At 45.4% G+C, this 22,620-nt stretch overlaps 1 protein-coding gene across 4 annotated transcripts; it reads left to right on the top strand.

Moving 5' to 3' along the window:
- The first annotated feature begins 3,767 nt into the window (after positions 1 to 3,767).
- On the top strand, positions 3,768 to 22,088 carry AAR2 (AAR2 splicing factor). 4 transcript variants are annotated; one of them, XM_004430448.3, is made up of 4 exons: positions 3,768 to 3,834; positions 6,548 to 7,356; positions 10,343 to 10,572; positions 20,535 to 22,088. In XM_004430448.3, exons 2-4 carry the CDS (start codon positions 6,600 to 6,602, stop codon positions 20,700 to 20,702), a joined length of 1,155 nt encoding a protein of 384 aa, XP_004430505.1. In that variant the 5' UTR covers positions 3,768 to 3,834; positions 6,548 to 6,599; the 3' UTR covers positions 20,703 to 22,088. The 4 variants fall into 4 exon arrangements, with proteins under 4 accessions (XP_004430505.1, XP_014642966.1, XP_087301448.1 ...); XM_014787480.2 differs by lacking the exon at positions 3,768 to 3,834 and adding an exon at positions 3,841 to 4,062; XM_087445322.1 differs by lacking the exons at positions 3,768 to 3,834; positions 20,535 to 22,088 and adding exons at positions 3,841 to 4,062; positions 17,354 to 19,564.
- Positions 22,089 to 22,620: the final 532 nt, after the last annotated feature.

The following is a 22,620-nucleotide window of genomic DNA, read 5'->3' as shown; positions in this document are numbered from 1 at the left end:
CTCATCCTTTCTGTGCCGCCTCTCCACCCAGGAGACCATGTAGCATAGTGGAAAAATTCCTGGAGGGCAGTCAGGAATTCTGGGTGGCCATCCTGGCTCAGCCCCTAACACACCATATGACATTAGGCTAGTCCCGTACCCCTTCTGGGCCTCCGTTTCCCCACCTGCAAAATGAACAGGATAAACCGGATGCTCTCCAGGGTCTTTTTTCACTCTGCCATCCTGCAGATCTTCGTTTTCTCTCATTTTGCTTTCTCGGGATCTTTTCCATCTGAGGGTACAGGAAGTGCCAGGACCTGTTTCAGTTTTTGAATCCTGCAAGCACATTCCAAGACTGGTCTGAAATTGCATGAGCAACATCACTCTAAATAATTTTTTTTTCAAAAGCACCTTACCAACCAACTGCGATGCTGTCCTGTTCCTTTTTACTCACCCCCCTCTCTCCTATCTGGTCCCCACACTCCCCCACCTCAGTGCTCCGTGCTGTATGCGTGTGCTCTCTGTTCTTGTATACTCAATAAAAGTGAAATAAATGTGTTTGATGCTGAACCACAAACTGCCTTGGCTTCTCTCTCTGACCTTGGCTACCAGTACAAGTTCGCATTGTGAGAAGAGCTAAAACTGGGGTGGAGAGATCCCACCCTAGAACACTTTTATTCAACAAATATTTGCAGCTCCCGGTGTGGTCCACGTCTTGCGTTAGGCTTTGCAGGTACAACAGCAAATAAGACAAAGTCCTTCCCTGAACTTACAGGCTAATGGAGGAAACAGACAACAAAACAAGCAGGCAGTCAGAGGTAATTCCATGTGATCAGCACCAGAAAGGAAAGGCACAGGGGGAGGGCATGGTCACCGAAGGAGACCACTTTAAATTAGGTGGCGGCTTATGGCCTCCTCGAGGAGGTGATTTTTGAGCTGATGCAGAGAAAGATTCAGTAAGGTGGAGAACTTGGGTGAGAGCATTCTAGGCAGAAGGAACAGTGAGCCTGCAAGCCCCACACAGGAGCTTCGTGTGTGGAGGAACAACATGATCCCTCTTCCTGAAAGGAGAGCACCTACATTGGGGTGTCTTCCTACAGCCCCTCCATGGGAGCCTGGTGGCTAATGTATACAGCAATCCCCAACTTCAGCCTTTGCCTACCACCTTCACATATGTTGCCATATCCCCGTGCATGCCACCTGTCCCATTATTGACTTATCATTTTTCTTTAAATTGACTCTCGGTAAAACAAACTATTTAAAAAGGAAACTACCTTCCACAAATGGAAAACTAGTGTCACTTGCCAAAGAAAGGAGGTCTTCATAAAAATAAATGCAAAAATATTAAAATTAAAAACCCATAATCTACGTAAAACTTAAGCTCATCCCTTGGACTACCTGAGGTGCGTGTACTACACTTTCCTTTTTATTCTACTAAGCAACTCACCTTAGACCACCTTTATTTTTTTTTTTAATTTTTTTTGTGAGGAAGATTAGCCCTGAGCTAACATCCATGCTAATCCTCCTCTTTTTGCTGAGGAAGACCAGCTCTGAGCTAACATCTATTGCCAATCCTCCTCCTTTTTTAACCCCAAAGCCCCAGTAGATAGTTGTATGTCACAGCTGCACATCCTTCCAGTTGCTGTATGTGGGACGCAGCCTCAGCATGGCTGGAGAAGCGGTGCGTCGGTGCGCGCCCGGGATGCGAACCTGGGCCGCCAGTAGCGGAGCGTGTGCACTTAACCGCTAAGTCACAGGGCCGGCCCCTAGACCACCTTTCTTTATTGCCCAAAATCTTACATGTGAGAACCACTGCTAATAATGTGGTGCATTTTCTCCCATTCTTTTTCTACATATGTGTATTTTTTCAGAGGTGAAGTCACCTAGTATGTATCATTCTAAATACTTTTTTAAACTTAAATCCTGAGCGTTTCCCTATAATTTCAAATACTATGTCTTTTCTTTTTAAAGTTAATTCATTAAATGATACAAAATGCCATGCAGTGAAAAGCCATTCTTCAACCCACTCCAGACTCCTGTCCATTGTCAGAGGCAATTGCTTCCTGGAGCTTTGTGATCCTTCCTTGAATTTTCCCTGTAGGTTTCCTTACATTGCGTACCCACACACCCTGGATCTGTATCTCCATCTCCCGTAAATACAGGGTCAGCCTTTGAGCTGTTTGGGAATAACCTAGGGCTGGTTCATCTAGATCAGTGGTTCTCAACTGGAGGATTTTGTCCCCCAGGGAACGTTTAGCAATGTCTGGAGACATTTTTGGTTGTCTCAACTGAGAGGTGCTACTGGCATTTAGCAGGTAGAGGCCAGGGATGCTGCTAAACATCCTACAATGCACAGGGCAGCCCCCTACAACAGAGCATTACCAGGCCTCAAATGTCAATAGTACCAAGGTTGAGAAACCTAATCTGGATGGACATTCCACCCACATGGTAGGGTTCCTGGGCCACTATCTATAGCTTCTGTGCTGTAGTCCCTAGTTTAGTGCCCTAGAGTCTGAGAAGATGGTGAGCCCAGCTGGAACACAGAGTTCTGAAACCAGACCACAGAGCTCAGCGCCTAAGAATGGGGAGGGGCGGAGAGGGAGCTGAGCTTCACGCAGGAAATGGAACTGACACAACAGGCTGAGACTGACACGCATGACTGTGACTAATGGAGGCCATCTCTGGTTAATCCTGCAGCAGCTCACTGTGATTAACCATGACTGCAGGGCCCAGTCTAGTCTGTAACCCACTAAGTGATGAATTTTGACAGAGACAGATTGGCGTGTCCAGCTGTCACTGAGGAAATGTGACAGACAAGCTAAGGAGCAGCAGCACAGGGGCAAGAACAGCCAGTCAGACCTTGGTTTGCATTCCAACTCCACCACTCTCTGCCTGTGTAACCTCACTGAACCTCAGTTTTCTCTTCTGTAGGTTGGGAATACTAATGCCTACTTATGAGGGTTAGTGTAAGGATTAAAAATCATATACCAGTGGCCTGCCCTATGGATTTTGGATTTACCTAGCCAGCACTCACAATCACGTAAGCTAATTCCTTGCAATAAATGTCCTATATATCTCCTGTTGGCTCTGCTTCTTTGGTTGAACCCTGACTAATACAACCCCCCAGCACAGGGCTAGGCCCAAAAATAGAAGCCGTTTATTGATACCAAATTACTGTCATTAATTAAATGCATAATATATACACTGAGCTGAGCCTTTGTGCCTGGCTTTGTGCTAGGTTCCAGGGAAACAGTGGAGAACAAGATAGACTTTCCTCCCTCCGGGTGCATTTGTAGCCTGACTGAGATAGCATACTAGGCCTGGGCTGCCAGAGGACCCTGTGATTATGGCTGGAGGGACCGATGTGGTGACTACTGCTGGTGAGTCTGGTTCTCTCTGGGCTGGGGGCTGGGTTTCAGAGACTCTCCCCTAGGGCTGAGCCAGGACCGGATGATAACAGGCCAGCTGTGATACCGTCACTCCGACAGAGACTGGCTGACCAGGACCATGACTGAAGGTCTGACTGTGGCTACTGGGCAGCCATGACCTTGACCCCAGCTTCAGTGACCATGACTGATTGAAACCAAAGAACCACTGCTGGTGGATGTGTTTCTGGAGGGGGATATAAAATGCATCATTTGATGAAAGTTGTTTTCCACGGTTCAGGAACTAAAACGAATAACTAAAAGTAGCAAAAGGCAACATTTGATGGGGCGGAACCTGCAGGCGCGGACCGTTCCTTCCGCGACCGAGAACTCTGCCGGGCTGCTTTCCTCGTGGCTCCGGTCCGGCGCCTAAGCGGTAGAACTTCCGGTGCGCTTCCGCGGAACCTGAGCGTGGGCAAGACCGAAGTCGGTGAGTGCTGCCTCCTGTCAACTTTTAACTCCTCTTCTTTCGTTGTCTGTGTGGCGCGGCCGCCCCTCTTTCTGCTTCGGGATTACGGAGTGCCTCTGAGCTGGAGCACCTCGCCGGGACGGCCTCCTCCCGGTCTGTGGGCCGGTGCTGGGACCCTGGTGTCTGCAGGCCGTTCTCCTGAGAAACCGTCACCACGGACCGTCGCCGGGACTTCCAGGGGCACCCGGGGTAACTGCGCTTTCCTCCTAACTGTAGAACTTGGGGGCTGGAGACCTTGGCTCCGCCCGCCCTGGTTTTGTCCTACTCTCTGTAACTTCGGGTAAGGTCTTTCGCCGAGCCGAGCCTTTGTTTCTCATCTACAAGATGGATGTCATGCTTTTATTATAGAAATGTTTATCAAGCGTCTAATATGTGCTGGAGATACAAAAGACTCAGTTCTCGTGGAGGTGACAGCCCTCTATTAAACATATGGAAAATCGCAGCCGTGCTGAGTGCAGTGGAAGGTGCAAGGCGCCCTGAGAGTGCGTCACAGGAGGCTTGAGCCAGCCTCAGGTCAAGGGAGCTTTACTGAGGAAGTGAATGTTGAGCTGAGATCGGAAAAATGGTTTGATGCAGAGAGGAGGGAAGAGTTTTCTATCCAGAGCCTCCTGTTTGAGGGTGGGGAAGAGGCCAGTGTGGCTGCAACAGAGCGATTATTGGGGGGGAGCACTGTATGAGACAGGCTGGAGGAGTGGCCAGGGGACAGACCACATAGGCCTTGTAGGTCGTGGGAAGAATTTCGGTTTTCCAAGAGCCACATGGGAAGCCACTCAGAGGGTAATAGGTGCGGGTGGTGACATGCTTAGATTGGCACTTTGAAAAGGTCACTTTGGCTCTTGGAGAAGGGATTGGAGGGGGCAAGCACTCTCTGGCTGAGGGATATGGTAGCTTGGATTAAGGAGGTGGTGGACAGAGGTGGAGGGATGTGACTTTCTGCATTCCAGAGCATCTTCTCTGTGCCAGGCCACGTGCCAGCTGCTGAAGATACACTGAAGAGAATTATAGGCTGGTGGAATTAGAATGAAAGGAATGTCATTATCAAGGAGGAGCACACAGATGCCACAAGAGAAAATAGCTAATTGATGAGCAGTTATTCTAAATGCAATAGCTGTTCATTTAGCAAATATTTATTAAGTACATTCTGAATTCAGAGTTGGAAGTAGGAAGATGATGATATAAATTATTTAGAGCAGTGGCTTTCAGACTTTTTTCACTGTGACCTACAGTAACAAATTTTACATCTTGACCAAGGGTATGTACAAACACACAAAGCTTCAGAAAACAATACTTATCTTTACTATTCATGGTGTACTCTGATTTTTTATAATTCTTTTCTTTTCATTTAAAAAAATTATTGCTGGTTGAGACCCTCTAAATTGATTTCTTAACCCATGAACGAGTTGTGACTTGCAGTTTGAAAAGACAAAATTCTGATTTAGAGTGAGAGTCATTTGTAGTGGTTTTTGGGTTAAGATGATAAAATATGCCCTTAACATTTTTGGAAAAGGATTGGTCTTCCTTTCTTCACTTTTGTTTAGCATAAAAAGAGTAAAAAAGAATTAAACAGGCAGCTGGTTCTTCTGTTTGTGAAATTTGGGGTCTTGTTAGTATGTCTGGTTAGACTGGAAGTGCCTGGAGGGCAGTGACTGTCTTACTCTGGATGTTTCTTTTAGTGCCCGGCAAGGATCCTGGCACAGTGCAGGCACTCAGTGATTATTTGTTGAATTAAATAGGTAGGTGTCTTGGGACTAGAAGGTTAGATAATTGGTTTAAATTAGTTCATGTTGGAACCATTCTTATAAATACACAGAGACAGTGTCTGCCTGCCTACAGAAGTTTTATCAGTATGTCCTCATGGGTAGTTCAGAAGTAGATAAAATAGGTGTTCTAAGCTCTTTCTCTTCTAAATACTGATCCTAGGCCAGCCACGCCACCTGAATCCCTTCTGGGCGAGTGGACCAAAACTGCCACTGACTGTGGGCCCTTTTGGAAGTCGTTTCACTTCCTAGACTTTAGCTTTTTTATAAGTAATAGGATAAAGAGGGTGTTGTAGTTGAATAGCTCAAAACCTTTTGAGCTATTGAATAGCTCAAAATTGAATATTGAATAGCCCAAACCTTTTGTGAATTTTAAGTAGAAAGCACCCACTTTCTACCTTCTGTCTATTTCTGGGCTTTGCCTGAGGCTTGTGAGAAACTGGGTGTGTGCTTGATTGAATCATCTTTCTCAGCTCTTCTGGGACTCTCCAGCAATAGGTTTTAGGCAGAGTTATGGTTTAGAATGGATCATCCAGGCTTTCTCCACCTTCTTCCTCTGTTGTGAGAGAGAGATCTGAGAGTAGATCCTGCGTGGACAGTGGAAAGAACACTGGCCTGGAGGGCCGGGTACTCAGGTTCTAATTTGGGTCCTTCTGTGACCTTGAGCATGTCACTTCTTTAACTGATGTCTTTTTAGCTATGAAGTGAGTGTTCGTGCTCATTAAACCAAAACACAAAAATCCTCTTTTCTTTGAGTTTCAGTTTCCTTATCTGTGAAACAGATGCAAGGTTGTGGTGAGGATTAAGGGAGATAATTATGTCAGGAGTCTAATTCAATATCTGTCGTATAGAGAATGCTCAGCCAGTGAAACATCCTTCCCCAAGTTCTGATTAACTCTGATTTATTTCTTTTTCAGCTGTTTTGGAAGTCAAGAAAAGTTCTCCAAAAGGTCACCCGCCACTGGTCCTATGGCTGCCATGCAGATGGATCCTGAGCTTGCCAAGCGCCTTTTCTTTGAAGGGGCCACTGTGGTCATCCTGAATATGCCCAAGGGGACAGAGTTTGGCATTGACTACAACTCCTGGGAGGTGGGGCCGAAGTTCCGGGGCGTGAAAATGATCCCACCAGGCATCCACTTCCTCCACTACAGCTCTGTGGACAAGGCCAATCCCAGGGAGGTGGGCCCTCGTATGGGTTTCTTCCTTAGCCTGCAGCAGCGGGGGCTGATGGTCCTGCGCTGGAATGCAGTCCGGGAAGAGGTAGACCTATCCCCAGCCCCAGAGGCTGAGGTGGAGGCCATGAGGGCCAACCTCCAGGAGCTGGACCAGTTCCTGGGACCTTACCCATATGCCACGCTCAAGAAGTGGATTTCACTCACCAACTTCATCAGTGAGGCCACAATGGAGAAGCTGCAGCCTGAAAGCCGGCAGATCTGTGCCTTCTCAGAGGTGCTGCCCGTGCTCTCCATGAAGCACACCAAGGATCGGGTGGGGCAGAACCTACCCCGCTGCGGCACTGAGTGCAAAAGTTACCAGGAGGGCCTGGCGCGGCTGCCTGAGATGAAGCCCAGAGCCGGAACAGAGATCCGCTTCTCAGAGCTGCCCACACAGATGTTCCCGGCAGGTGCCACGCCGGCAGAGATAACCAGGCACAGCATGGATCTCAGCTATGCCCTGGAGACTGTGCTCAGCAAGCAGTTCCCCAGCAACCCCCAGGATGTGCTTGGTGAGGAGGAACAAGGCTCTTAGGGAATGGGCCAAGGGAGGGGTAAATAGGAGGCAGCTTTAGAGTAGGGCGTACATCTTCGGTTATCTGGTCCAGTGGCTCCTAAACCTGGCTAGGAGGCAGTCTTGCCCAATCCACTTGTTAAAGAAACAGGTGCCCAGACCTTACCCCTGGAGACTGATTCAGGAGATCTAGGGTGGCGCCCCAGCAGTTTACCTGTCTGTCTGTCTATCTATCTAATAAACGAGCACCCTAGGTGAACCTAATGCAGACAATCCTGTGTTTGGGAACCACTCATGTGGCCCAGCCTGCCATTTTACAGACTGAGGTCCATAGAGGGAAAGGATTTGGCCAACTAAGTGGCCGAGGGAAGAGGGAGGCAACTAAGTGGCCCAGGGCTCCTGGTTCCCAGGCCTCCCAGTGCCTCCTTGGTTTGTTCCCGACTCAAGGTGTTGGTCTCACTACTGGCTTAGACCAGGATGGTGATTTTTTTTTAATTGTTAAAGTTTTTATCATTGTTTTTCCCCTTTATTACAAAAATAATATATGTTCATCATAGAAGAAAGCAAAAATAAAATTCATTTCAATTCCCCCCACCTAGAAATAACCATTTTTTGCATTTTGGTGTATTTACTTTCCATCTTTTATATATGTATGTATGTATTTCATTTCAGTCTTTTCTCTATTATATTTCTATGTATTTCCTTTATGCTTTTTTTTAATTCAGTCATATGTGTTTGTGTGTATATATCGTTTTTGACAAAAACAGGATTACAATATATTATTTTGTAATCTGCTTTAATACAGACATTTTTCCATGTCACTGAAACGCCTGCTCCTCTTTAGTGGCTGCTTATGTTTCATAGTTATTGAACCAGCCCTCTGTCAATGGACCTTTAAGATGTTGCTATCTTCCCTTTTGTAAGTGTCGTCTAATGAACATTCTTGTATGTACTTCTGCATACATTTAGGATTGACTTTGTTGGATCAGAGTGTGCGTGTTACCAGGAGAAGGTTGTGCATCCTTGCCAGCTGGTGGGAGGCTGTTGCCCGTCACCTTTGACATAGTGATTTAGCAAAGGCCTCTTCCAACTGGATGGTTGGAGAATGGCATCTGGTTTCAGTTTATATTTCTTTGATTACTAGTGACAGCAAACATTCATCACATCTTTAGCAGCTATTTTATTTTTTCTTTTAAAAATTGTCCAGGTGTTTGCATATTTTTCTATTGGAAGATCAGTGAGAAATTTGAATATAGGGCTTCCTATATCATTAGCTCAGCTGATAAAAAGGGACATTTTAATGGGTGCATCTTAATGCATCACACAGTATTTTCATTTAATAAGTAACACTTGAAATTCTAGCTTAAAAATGAATAGAAATCCTGCTTTCTACCTCTTAAACATTTCAGTTCTTCAAAGTAATCTTGTGAAAAGGTCTGTTGCAAGGGATAACTTTGTGTCTTCATGACAGCTCTTTGAAATTATTTCTGATCTCATAATTTAATTTTAGACTAGGCCAGAAATGCATGAATTTAAATAAATGCCCTAAATTCAGAGAATAAGCTTATGTTTTCACAAACTAACCAGGTAAAGCCAACTGAAGAAGCAAATCATTAACCTCTATCATACAAAGAAAATCTGACTATATTTTGAAAATATTGGTCAAACATCCAAAATATCTAGACCAGGTAACTATTCACATAAATCACACCCAGTTCCACAGGCCTGGGGACAGGAATCTTATTTTTCCAGATTCTCTGGAGGTGACAGAGATCAAACACCATACATTTAAAGGAGTATTTGTTGTTGAGTGCATCTGTTCTTTTCATGGCCCACTAGTAAGTATACCACAGATGCCCTCACTAAATTTGAAGCCAGAGAGAATGTCTCTGATCAGCAACAGTATATCCTGGCAACCAGAGACCCAGTTGCGTGCTCCAGGACAAAGGCTCCTGGATCATCAGCTCTCTTTGTTTGAGATAGGCATCAGTGGAAATATGGGAATAACAATAACTAACTTTTTTTGAGTGCTGCATTGTGCCAGGCATTCTAAATCTTTACATGTTCTATATTGACTCATTTAATCTCCACTACAGCCCTCAAATAAGGAAATTGAGACGTAAGCAGATTAAGTAACTTGCCCAAGGTCACACGGCTATGACGCGGTGGAGCTGAGATTTGAACTCAGGCAGTTTGGCTCCAGAGCCCATGCTCTTAGCCACCAAGCTCCTCATAGAGTTAAATCACAGAGCCCTGTGGTTAAACAAACAAAAATAATTTGGCTGGCAGGCAACCCTGGAAGAAGTACTCATGAATTTTCCTGTTCTGGGAGGCTTTAGAACTTTTCCCACCCAATAGGAAATGTTTTATCTTTCCATTCTTCACGTTGCCAAGCCTTAGATATGAGACCTTGGCCAAGTCCCTTGACCTCATCTATAAAATGAGGCAAATATCACCTTCCCTGACTACTCTGTGCAGTTGGGCTGAGGATTACATGGAGTAATGCAGCATTCCCCTGACCCTGGAGCAGACTCTGCATCAGAATCACCCGGGGAGCTTGTTAGAGCTACAGATCATCTGTCCTCAACCAGGATCTCTGGGGGTGAGGCTTCAGCAGCTTTATTTTTAACAAGCTCTGCTAGTAATTCTGATGGGCAGCCAAATTTGGGATCCACATGGCATGATGTCCATTGGTCACATTTTGTAAACTTTTTACAGCCAGGCAAATACTAGGTGTACCTCTCTTCTCTACAGTCTGATTTTGCAGAAATCCAAAACCAAAATGTGGTTTCCCGTGGCTTGAGTTTATAACAGTTCAGCAAACTTACTGAGCATCTGCTAGGTGCAGAACCCCGTGCTAGGCTCTGCAGGAGTGACGAGGATAAAAGGCCACCCATTGCTGAGGTCCAGTGGAATTGATGGCCTTGTACAGTCAGCTGGTACTCCTCTCTCTCAGGGTCATTTCTCCTCTCTGCACCTTTCAGGTGAACTCCAGTTTGCCTTTGTATGCTTCCTGCTGGGGAATGTGTACGAGGCATTTGAGCACTGGAAGCAGCTCCTGAACCTCCTGTGCCGGTCAGAAGAAGCCATGGTGAAGCACCACACCCTCTACATCAACCTCATCTCCATCCTGTACCACCAGCTCAGCGAGATCCCTGCTGACTTCTTTGTGGACATTGTCTCCCAGAATAACTTCCTCACCAGCACCTTACAGGTGAGCAGTCTTTTGGCTGACACCCATCTGGGTCAGAATTAAGGCCAGGGTGTGTGAAAGCACCCTGAGGAGGGTCACCTTTCTGTCTTGTTATTCTTTCATGAGCCAAAGTTTTCTTAATTTCAGTTTCCTAATCTTGGGCTGTTTCCTGGTTCTCTGTCTCCTACTGAGTTGTAAGTTCCTTGATGCCAGAGACCCTCTCTCTGTACCACCTTCTCCCTGCCTCGCCCCCAGAGTGCCTAGGCCTGGGGTACTAGGAATTTGAATCAGCTCCACCTCTTTGAGTTACTCAGCTCAGAACAGTTTCTTTCTCCTTGTAGCCGTCAGTTGCTGCAACCCAGTCGGACAGAGTTTTGAAGCTTGTTATTCCCAGGGAAACATCTGCAGCTCCTTAGATCTCATTTAAGCATTAAAGTAACTTTGATTTCCTGTTCAAACAAAATGTGCCAGTTTCTGCTTAGATTCTGACAGAAAAAGTGAAATTTGCTTTTAACTTGGCAATTAAATTTTCATTATGAGTGGTAATTAGGGAAGAAGCTTCAAACAACTTACAATCTTCATCCTGTGCTATTTCCTCCCTTTGCAAATAGATTAGCTTCCTTTATGTTCTTGGGACAGTCTCTCTCACTCACGTTTTGTAACTTTCTCAAGTATAGAAAAGGCAGAAGCTGCAAGCTGTCAGTTTCCGTACTTTCTGTTCCATGAGCTGCTTTCTTCTCCCTGAGTGTGAGACCCCCACAAGGCCTGAGACCCCTACAAGGCCTGCTCCTTACAAGGTTGCTAGTCACTAACCTCCCACTCCCATCCAGGGTAAGGGAAGGCATGAACATTCATTAAATGCCTTTTGGGTGTTAGGCACACTATATGGGTTCCCTCATTTAATCTCTGGAGCGCTATAAGGCAGAAAGATTATTCCCATTTTACAAATGCGGACACTGAGAGTCAGAAAGGTTAAGTTATTTGCCTGAGGTCACACAGCTGGTAAGTGGCAGAGTCAGGGTCAGGATTTGTACCCAGGCCTGAGTCCTGGTTTAGGGCCTATGCTTACGCCTCTATGTACTGAATATGATATAAATCCCCCTAAAAGATTCTTGTTTGATGTTTGTGGAGATACCATCAGGGGCCTGTTTCTCAGAGGTACAGAACACTTTTCTAAAACCAACAAACTGGGGGCTGGCCCGGTGGCGCAAGCGGTTAAGTGCGCGCGCTCCGCTGTGGCTGCCCGGGGTTCGCCAGTTCAAGTCCCGGGCGCGCACTGACGCACTGCTTGTCAGGCCATGCTGCTGTGGCGTCCCATATAAAGTGGAGGAAGATGGGCACGGATGTTAGCCCAGGGCCAGTCTTCCTCAGCAAAAAGAGGAGGATTGGCAGATGTTAGCTCAAGGCTGATCTTCCTTGCAAAAATAAATAAATAAATAAATAAAACCAACAAACTGTTGGAAGAGTCCCTGTGAGCAGTCAGCTGACTTAAAACTCTGGCAGTTGGGGGCCGGCCCCGTGGCTTAGTGGTTAAGTGTGCACGCTCTGCTACTGGCGGCCCGGGTTCGGATCCCAGGCGCACACTGACGCACCGCTGCTCCAGCCATGCTGAGGCGGAGTCCCACATACAGCAACTAGAGGGATGCGCAACTATGACATACAACTATCTACTGGGGCTTTGGGGAGAAAAACCAGGAAAAAAAAAAAAAGGAGGCAATAGATGTTAGCTCAGGGCTGGTCTTCCTCAGCAAAAAGAGGAGGATTGGCGTGGATGTTAGCTCAGGGCTGATCTTCCTCACAAAAAAACAAACAAACAAACAAACTCTGGCAGTTGGAGGACTTGTGCAGACCATGGGGATGAGTCAGTCAAGCTGATGGCTTGAGCCTGGTGTATTCCACTTCAGAAGAGTTATAAAACTGCCCTTTTATTTGCTCTTGATATAACAGAGAAATTAAATCCCTTTATCCTTCCTCTGCAGGGGAAATCCACCCCACAGTTACTGGGTTGTGGGTTGCCGAGCAGTAGGAGGCATCAGCCTGCTATCTTGCCTCTGGCAGTGGCTCTGGCCCACGGGAATATGTGCTACCTTTGTGATGTGTGTTAATTCTGTCACACAGACAGAGGCGGGCCACACTGTGTCGTTGGCTGTCCCGATCATTGTCTGCACAGCCAACAGCTGAGCTCTAATGGCTGAAGCTTTGTTGCCAGCAATGATTTTCAAAGCAAAAAGGGCCCAGCTGGATTGCTAGATGCCCAGGTATATGTGCAAAGCTGATGGTTGGAAGAATTCTATCTTTGGACTTTTTCACCAAGAAAATTTGATGTCATAATTTGGAAAAATCTAGGACACGTGCCTTTAAAAAAATTATATTAGCACATATTTTTGAGCATCCTTTCTTTATACACAGCATTCTCCTGAAAGTATTGAGGAATACATACATATGAGTTAGCCAGGGTTCCTGCCCTCAGGGGGTTTGTTCATTGATTTAGCAGATATTTGCTGAGTACCTGCTGTATACAAGGCTCTGTTCTAGGTCTGGAAATATAGCTGTGAGCAAGACAGACAGAGTCCCTGACTTGGAGTTTATATTTTGGTGGGAAAGTAAACAAATGAATTAACCAAATGACTCTGGATAGTGGTCAGTGTTTTAGAAGGCAATCCTGCCCCTGGTACCGTTCCCCTAACCTGGGCCTTTTGGTCTCATCTACACTGCATCAGAGTTTGTCAGCTTCCAGGCTTACCCTTCAGTCCATCTGTCTCCCACGCTGCCACCTGAGTTGCTGCTCTAAAATGCAGCTCTGATCCGATTTCTCTGCAGCTCCTCATTGCCTGGAAAGTGAAAAGCCCAAACAGGTCACAAGGTCCATTCTGATCTGGTCCTGACCTGTTCTCCAGCTTCTCCTTCCTCCGGCAACTCCAACAAGAGCGGTATCCTTGCACATTCCCAGACATGCTGTGCTGTTTCATACCGCCGCCTTTTTTTTTTTCAATTGTGGTAAAAAACACATAATATAAGATCTACCCTCTTAATGAATTTTTTAGTGTACAGCACAGTGTTGTTAACTATAAGCACAGCAGATGTCTAGAACTTATCATCTGGCATGACTAAAACATTATACCCATGTTTCATGCCTTCTTGACTGAACCTGATTTTCCTCTGCCTGGTATGTATTTGTTCATCCTACAAGGTGCCCTCAAGCATTCCTCTCCGTGAAGCCATCCTTGATCTCTCTCCTTTCAGTACTATTAGCCTACTTTGTGCTTGTCACTATCGTATTGCACAGGCTGTGCTTGCTGAAGTTTATATATTATCTGCCTGACTTCCCCACTGAGCCATGAGCTTTTACCCAAAACCAGTTTTTTCTTCATCTGGTTATTTTCACCCCTTAGTCGAGGCCTAGCACTTATCTTACTTTATGTTATCAGGTGGAGTCATAATTCCTGTGGCAACAAAAATAGACGACATGAATATGATAGGTGTAAACAGTGAAGTCTGATCAAAGGGCATTAGGAGCACCGGGGAGGGATTGGTTAATTCACACTGGGGTTGAGATTTGAGGGGATAGAGGATCAGGAATGGCTTTTTGCAAAGGGGGCCAGTTGACCGTGAGCTTGAATGATGACTGAGATTTCAATAGGCACAATGTGGAAAAGGCTATTACGAAACTTTTTTTTTAATGGGGAATTACATTGATGCCATCTTGGCGCTGAGAATCCAGTCCCCCCACACAGAGGCACTCACTCAGGGTGTTTGTGAGTGAATGAATCAGCCCATGAAAGCCTTCCTCAGCCAGCCACCTGCTCTCCCCCGGGTAGTCAAGTAAGTGGAACTGGCTTTCTTACTTAGGAGCTTAAAGGGCTACTACCCATGGAGAGGGACTGGTATTTGTATGTGTAAGCACTTAAAGACAGCCACATTAGCTTGTGTGAAATTAGCCACGCAATGGCCTCTGCCATTAAAGGCCCTTTTGAATAGATGCCTCTGGTTTTTACAAATCCCATGGATTTAGCTTGAATAAAAATTACTTGTTTTACAAAAATAGATACAGTTTTTTCTTTTATTTAAAGCAACTTGAGTCACCATAATTTGTTTAAAACCAATGAAAGGATAATCTGAATTTAATAGTATGTTAGAAAGTGAGTTATGTAGAAAATAAAGATTCTTATTGCTGATTGCATAGCATTTAGGCATATAGTCACATGACCTGTTTTTTTAATACTTTTAGTCACAATAGGCCGTGTATGCTTTCTTGCCAGCATTCTGAATGCCAGTGTCCATCTTCAACTCTCGAGGGAAAACGTTGGCTCTGACAGTGATGTCTATAGTATTTCTATTGTAACAGCAGCTATGATAAATTTCACCTCCCTATTCCTATACGTCCTGCCATCAGCTATCACTTTTCCACGCTTACTTTACATTATTTCATCTAGCCCTCACAACAATGCTAGATGTTAAGTATATAATCCCATTTTATAGATGAAGAAACACAAACAGAGAAGTCACAAATTTTGCCCAAGATCACCAGATCTAGTGAATGGCAATGCTGAGCTCTGATTCTGTGGTGGGCTCCCATATATGATTAGAGCCCCAGATGAAACATCCCAAATTCTTGAAACTGACCTCAGAAGACATGATTCCTGCTCCTTTTTACCTTCCTGGTAATCATTGTGAAGTGATAGTCTTACTTTTAACACCACTTTCTTCTTCTGCAGGTGGAAATAAAATGTTCTACTTCTGGCTAGTTTCATTCTAAGTTGAATAATCATTTGGGAATTGAAAAAATTAGGAAATTTCATCTTTTTGGTCTAGCCAAAAAATAGGATAAGAGGTGACTCAGCTACCTACCTTGATATTTTGAATTTCTCAAGGTGACCTGACTGAACTCAATTTATTTAACTTGGGATTAAAAGAAAACTTTCACGTTTCTGACTAAAGTAATTTACAATTTTAGAATATGCAGACTTAATGATAAAAGTATTAATACCTTTTTTTACATTTGAAGAAAAATACCCAGTGGGTGTGCTTTTAGTTTTAGATAAATACGGTTGTCTGTGAAAGGTTATTAGCCTATTTCAAAAGTATTTTTAAAATATCCAGGATTAATCTTCCGGTATTAAGATGATTCATTTCTCAGTAATGTTAAAAAGTATGTACTTGATTTCACTTTAGTAAATAAAATAACCAGATCATTACTAAGTTTTCTGAAGGAGGCATAAAATTAATCAAAAAACAAGAGAATCAAAGGAAATTGTTGCTTGAAAACTAGATACTGTCTCAACATTTCCTCTTCTGAATTGTGTGTTTTTAAAATATCAAGTTTGTAAACTATAGGGACAAAAATACGTCAGTGGGTGCCAGGGGCTAGGGATAAGAGAAAGGTTTGATCACTGAGGGGCAGTACAAGAGAGTTTTTTGGAGTGATGGAACTGTTCAGTATCCTGACTGTGATGGTATAAGGGCCTTCATACTCATAGAACTGTATACCAAAAGAAAAAACTATAAACGTATATCTATCTTGATTATATCATATAGTGATTGCATGGGTGTATACGTTTGTCAAAACGAACATTTAAAATGAGTGAATCAGGGTCGGCCCGGTGGCTTAGCGGTTAAGTGCACGCGCTCCGCTGCTGGCGGCCCGGGTTCGGATCCCGGGCGTGCACCGACGCACCGCTTCTCCGGCCATGCTGGGGCCGCGTCCCACATGCAGCAACTGGAGGGATGTGCAGCTATGACATGCAACTATCTGCTGTGGCTTTGGGGGAAAAAATAAATAAATAAAATCTTTAAAAAAAATAAATAAATAAAATAAAATAAAATGAGTGAATTTAATTATATGTAAATTATACCTCAATGAAATTGATTTTTTCAAAAAGTCAACCTGGGCTGTGCCCTGGGTCCTGGAGGCCTGCAGAGGGGACAGTTCCAGAAGCACTGTCCCTTGGCTGTCCCACAGGGCAATGTTGAAAATATCAAGGGTGTATTAAGGCTGTGTCAAGACAAAAAGAAGGTCTTGGTAGGGAAAAAGGATTGAGATTTCCCTACTTGGACTGGATCTTGCTCGACGTTTATCGCTTGCTCAGCATTTATCACTATCCTCATCTGTACAATGGGAATAGTAATTTCCTGTCCTCCCACCTCCCGGGTTTGTAGTAAAGAAGAGATTGACAGGTTCCTTGAAAAGGACAAAGCACTTTTCAAATTAGAAGCCTTATTTTTCAGACCGAAGGCTTCTGTTGTACCTGCCTCTAGTTGATCTTACTTCCAGGCAGTGTTTGAGAAGATGGGTGGGAAGGATGAATGATGAGCATGAGCCCAGCCTCTTCCAACCTCTCACTGTTGGCCATTGCCAAATGCAGGGCGATCCCTTTGTCTCATTATATCCATTCAGTGAGCATCCTGTGGGCCCTAACTCTATGCCAGGCCCTGGGTGATATGCTGTTTGGGACACTTTGATACTTAGGACTCGATCCCTACTGTGATGCGGGCACAGTGTGAGAAATGCCATAAGGGAAGCTCAGGCACAGTGCTAGGAACAGGGGTTAGAGCAGTTCTTTCACTTTGGGCTTTTTTAAGAGGCAAGTCGCAAGGAGATGGCTTGTGAGCCGGTGGCATTCGGGGGCCTGGTAAATAAGTCATCCTCCCCAGGATGAGTCCCTTATTCTCTCCAGCACCATCACATAATTATTGAGCAATTATTTGGTGCCAGGCACTGTGCAAAAGTGAACCAAAAATGGATTTTCATAGAATCTTCATTCTTTTGATCATTAAACATCTAATGCATCCTTTTTTGTGTCAGACTCTGTGCCAGGAGTGTGGAATGCAGATGTGAAAAAGAGTCACTGCTTTGGATTACTCCTCGTCTCTTGGGAGAGCTCAACAGTAAATGGACTTTTACCTAACTGAGATTGAGGCTATGATCAAGATCACCCTAGAAGCTGGGGGAGCAGAGAGGAGCACCTGTTCTGTCCGTGGTCTGGGAAGACATCCTAAAGGAGGTGATGTCTGAGCTGAGCCTGAGTCACGAGTAGAAATTAGCTAGGTGAAGGAAGAGAAAGCAGGGGGTAGAAGGGTGTTGTAAGCAAAGGGAAAAGCATGTGTGCATAGAGGCACAGAAGAGGCAGCAGAGCATCTTGGGCAGGTGCTCAGTGTGGCTGGAGAGGAGGGGCTTTGTAGAGAGTAGTACAATCTACTGTGTAAGGAGGGGGAACAGGAAGAGGCTTTGCTAATTCAGCCAGCAGGCTCCCCAGGACCTCGGGGGACAGACTCATGGGTGTGCAGGGTCTCTGGAGCTAAGGCTATTTGAAACAAGGCTTGTCTGCTCCCCGTTCCAGGCCCCTCCCCAGAGTTCAGCCAGCACTGCATTCGGCACTCCAGGGCAAGCTCCATTAGCTGCCTACAGACTGGCCGCTGGCTTCCCCAGCCCTTGTCACCAAGCTCACATAGCTCCTCTAATTAGTTATTGATCTGGTATTTTGTTGTGGCTGTGCTTCCTGCTCCTGTAGTTAGTTGATTCCCAAGTTAATGAAACCAAATTCTGTAACCTCCCTGTGCCCCTCAGTCACTTCTGTCCCTGCTACCACTACAGCAAAATGGCGCCAAAGATCACTGAAAATGAGTGTCACTCTTCCCACTAATGGAAAAACAGTGGAGAAGCAGGTGGGATGGGTGTTGTCCCTGGAATCAGCTGCAGAGTATGACTGTTGCCTTTGTCAGGTCAAGGCCCCCAGAGCCCAGATTCCTTCCATGGTGGTCTGTGGGCCAGCTATGGCATGAGGGTGGTGTGGATCCAAGAGCTTCTTCCACCCTCATGCTTCTGTGTCTGGGGTGGTCCTGCGGGGAGCCAACGAGTAGTTGGGGAAAAACCACTCCTTCCTTTCTGGATAGTTTTGATCCAGTCATTTAACTCCTCTCAGCCTTCATTTCCATAAAATAGGCATTTTATTGTCTTCCCCGGGCTTTGTGAGGATCCATTGGGATACTCTGTGAAACTTCTTAGAAAACAATAAAATAGTGTAAGGAGTAAAGGGTTTGCTGTTATTCTTAGAAGGAGTTGGGATCCAGAACAATCTGGAATGGAGTTTCAGATGTAGAGAAAGTTGTTGTTCTGCCCCTCTGTGCATGTTTATATTAGATGAAACTGAATTAAAAAGAACATCAAAACAAGTGGTTAATATCCAGAATATATAAAGAACTCTGATAACTCAACAACAACAATTTGATTTACAAAGGACTTGAATAGACCTTTCTCCAAAGAATATATAAAAATGGCCAGTAAGCACATGAAAAGATGCTAAACATCACTAATCATTAGGGAAAGGCAAATCAGACTACAGTGATCATTTCACAATATATGTATATCAAACCATTATGCTGTATACCTTAAACTTATACAGTGATGTATGTGAATTATATCTCAATAAAACTGGGGGAGAAAAACCACAATGGGATACCACTTCATACCCATTAGGATGGCTATTACCAAAAAAATAGAAAATAACAGATGTTGGTGAGGATTTGGAGAAATTGAAATCCTTGTTGATTGCTGGTGGGAATGTAAAATGGCACAGCCACCACTGTGGAAAACAGTCTGGCAGTTCCTCAAAATGTTAACCATAGAATTACCATGTGATCCAAGAATTCCACTCTGGGTATATACCCAAAAGAATTAAAAGCAGGAATACTAAGAGAGATTTTTACACCCATGTTCATAGCAGCATTATTTGTAATAGCCTAGTGGTAGAAACAACCCAAATGGCCATTGACAGATGAATGGAAAACAAAATGTGGTCTCTCCATACAATGGAATGTTATTCATTAAAAAGAAGGAAATTCTGACACATGCCACAACATGGCTGAACCTTGAGGACATTATGGTAAGTGAAATAAGCCAGACTCAAAAGGACAGGTACTGTATGACTCCACTTACATGAGGTGCCTAGAGCAGTCAACTTCATAGAGACGGAAGGTAGAATGGTGGCTGCCCGAGGGTGGGGGAGGGGGAACGGGGAGTTACTGTTTAACTTTTTTAATTTATTTATTTTTTCCCCCCAAAGCCCCAGTAGATAGTTGTATGTCATAGCTGCACATCCTTCTAGTTGCTGTATGTGGGACGCGGCCTCAGCATGGCCGGAGAAGCAGTGCGTCGGTGCGCGCCCGGGATCCAAACCCGGGCCACCAGCAGCGGAGCGCGCGCACCTAACCGCTAAGCCACGGGGCCGGCCCGGGAGTTACTGTTTAATGAGAACAGAGTTTCAGTTGGGGAAGATGAAAAAGTTCTGGAGATAGAAAGTGACAATGGTTGTGCAACAATGTGAATGTACTTAATGCCACTGAATTGTACACTTAAAAATGGTTAAAATGGTAAATATTCTGTTATGTATATTTAACACAATTTTTAAAATTGTAAAATTTTAAATAATTTTTAAAATAATAATGTAAAAAATGGTTAAAATGGTAGATTTTATATTACGTATATATTACCATAATTTTAAAAAAAGAACCTCAAAGACAGCTTTTAGGGGGAATAGAAGCCTCAAACTGACATTCTGGCCCATTTAGATTAGAGCAGCAATTCAGCCACATTGACTTTAGGGCCTGGGACTTCATGGGATCCAGAGGCTTATAAGCTCCCCAAGCCTTTCTTAGTACGACCTGGCGTAGCTACTACCTCTGAGTTACTGCCCAGGTGCCCAGTAGATCCCCCAGGCGGCAGAGCCAGAGTGATGGCCCCACTGGCCTTATTCTCAATGGGGCATCTCTGCCCAAGATAGTAACTTTCCGTTCTAGTCCTGCCCCAGCTTCTCAGCTGGATGTGGACCTTCTTTCTTGGTTTGGGGGGAACATAGCAGGTATCCTGTGCCCATGCCAGCAGCAGCTAATCCACCTGCCCCAGAGAGCTGAGCACCATGAGGAAATTTCCACAGCTTTCCCAGCCCCCTCTGTGTTCTCAGGAGTGACTTATGCTCTGTTCTCTGTAGGTTTTCTTTTCCTCCGCCTGCAGCGTTGCCGTGGATGCCACCCTGCGGCAGAAGGCTGAAAAGTTCCAAACTCACCTGACCAAGAAGTTCCGGTGGGACTTTGCGGCGGAGCCTGAGGACTGTGCCCCGGTGGTGGTGGAGCTCCCTGAGGGTGTGGAGACTGGCTAACTGGGAATGCTCTCAGCCAAGCGAGGCCCCTTCCCACATGGCTGCAGTCCTGGCCTCTCCATTTACCCCTTCCTACTGGGACCTGCCGGGGCATCGGTGCCACCAGGTTCTGCAAAGATGGAGCCGGAATTCCCTCCTTCACCAATAAATAAAGTTCCTTCAGTGTCAGAGAGGCTGTACTCATCCTAAAGACACATTTGTGGGTTCTCTAGCAGCCTGGCCTTGGTGCTAACCTGACTGAATTCTAGGTGGGCTCCTACAGAAGTCAGCAACAACCTACTTCCTTCTGAATGAGAAGAAATTGAACCAAAAGCCCAAGAGGGCCGATTGCTTATTCCATAGGATAGTTAGAAAACAAGAAACCCTGGACTGCTTAGGGGTCTGAGATGTCAGTTAGTGACTTTTTGAAGTTAAACAGAGGGTAACAGGGCGATGACTGAGAATTTCTGCCTGCCCCTTGTTGAGTGGTCATACATCACAGAAATATGGGCATGTGACCGTTCAGGAGCCCCAGACCGGGGAGAACGTACCACAGAAGACATTTGGGTTGAGTGACGAGTAGTCTGCTTTTGCTTTCTCTGTCTAAGTCCCATTCTCATGTCCAGAGGTCCCAGTTGGAAATCTTCCAAGATGGTGTGGCCCTTGACCTCAGGGGCCTTGCTGGTGCCACACCCCTCCCACCTATCTTATTCTAAGACTTCCTACCCAGAAGTTGGACTTGGCAACCCTCCCATATGGCCCCATTCCTCACCAGAGCCACCATGACTGTTTCTGATGACCTGGAGATTCAACCACAAAGAGAAAGGTTCTTGCTCTGGGCAGGCATCTTTGGCCCTGTTGAAGTTCTGTGCCTCTTCTGTAGAGCTCTGGAGAAGACCTGATCAGCCTAGATCTTCCCAGTCTTGCTGTGGAGCTGTCAGCCCCCGGAGTAATGATGCTCCAGTTTTCTGAGAGTCCTGAGGGTGTGCCCATCATGCACACAGGCCCTGCCACCCTGACCTCAAACTGCTGTACTATGATCAGAGTCCCTGCACTGGTCTTTTCCAAGGCTGTGGCTCACACCAGGTTTCTGAATGAGAATCCCTGCTGGTTAAGACTTGTGGTTCCACTTGTTTCCTTGGAGATATTTTCCAAGAGCATAGTGTACATTAAAGTCTTTGAGTTGAGGGCCGGCCCCGTGGCTTAGCGGTTAAGTGCGTGTGCTCTGCTGCTGGCAGCCCGGGTTCGGATCCCAGGCGCTCACCAACGCACCGCTTCTCTGGCCATGCTGAGGCCGCGTGCCACGTGCAGCAACTAGAAGGATGTTGCAACTGTGACGTATGACTCTCTACTGGGGCTTTGGGGAAATAAATAAATAAATAAAATTATTTAAAAAAAAAAAAGTCTTTGAGTTGAGACTAAATCCCCTTGTGTGAGTCTCTGGTGGTTAATCTGCCCAATTCCCAGAGCAGCCCAGCCGCAGTCCACAGGCGCACATCTCCCTGCTGAGCGCCAGGAGACCCTGCCCAACCTCTGCGGTCTCTGGAGGAGGCAAGCGGCCAGCATTGCCTCCCTTTACCAGTGGGGCTTATGAGACAGGCACACCTGAAGGAACAATTGAGGCCTGTCTCTTTATCATAACCACAGGTTTCACCTTGTGGGAATTTGCTATTCTTTTCCTCTGCAAAGTCCACTCTTCACAACTACCCGAGGAACTTGTTAAAAGTGAATATTGCAAAGGAATGAAGTCCTGATCCATGCTACAACATGAACGAACCTTTAAAACGTTGTGTGTTAAGTGAAAGAAGCCAGACACAAAGACCACATGTTGTATGATTCCATTCATATGAATTGTCTAGAATAGGCAAATCTGTAGAGACAGAGATTAGTGGTTGCCAGGGGATGGGAGAGTGGGGAGTGGGGAGTGACTGCTGATGGG

Source organism: Ceratotherium simum, chromosome 21 (genome assembly GCF_057802395.1).
Source record: "Ceratotherium simum simum isolate JZ-2026a chromosome 21, ASM5780239v1, whole genome shotgun sequence".
Lineage (NCBI taxonomy): Eukaryota > Metazoa > Chordata > Mammalia > Perissodactyla > Rhinocerotidae > Ceratotherium > Ceratotherium simum.
The sequence above is the reverse complement of the archived record's forward strand: the minus strand, read 5'-3'. Positions and strand labels throughout refer to the sequence as shown.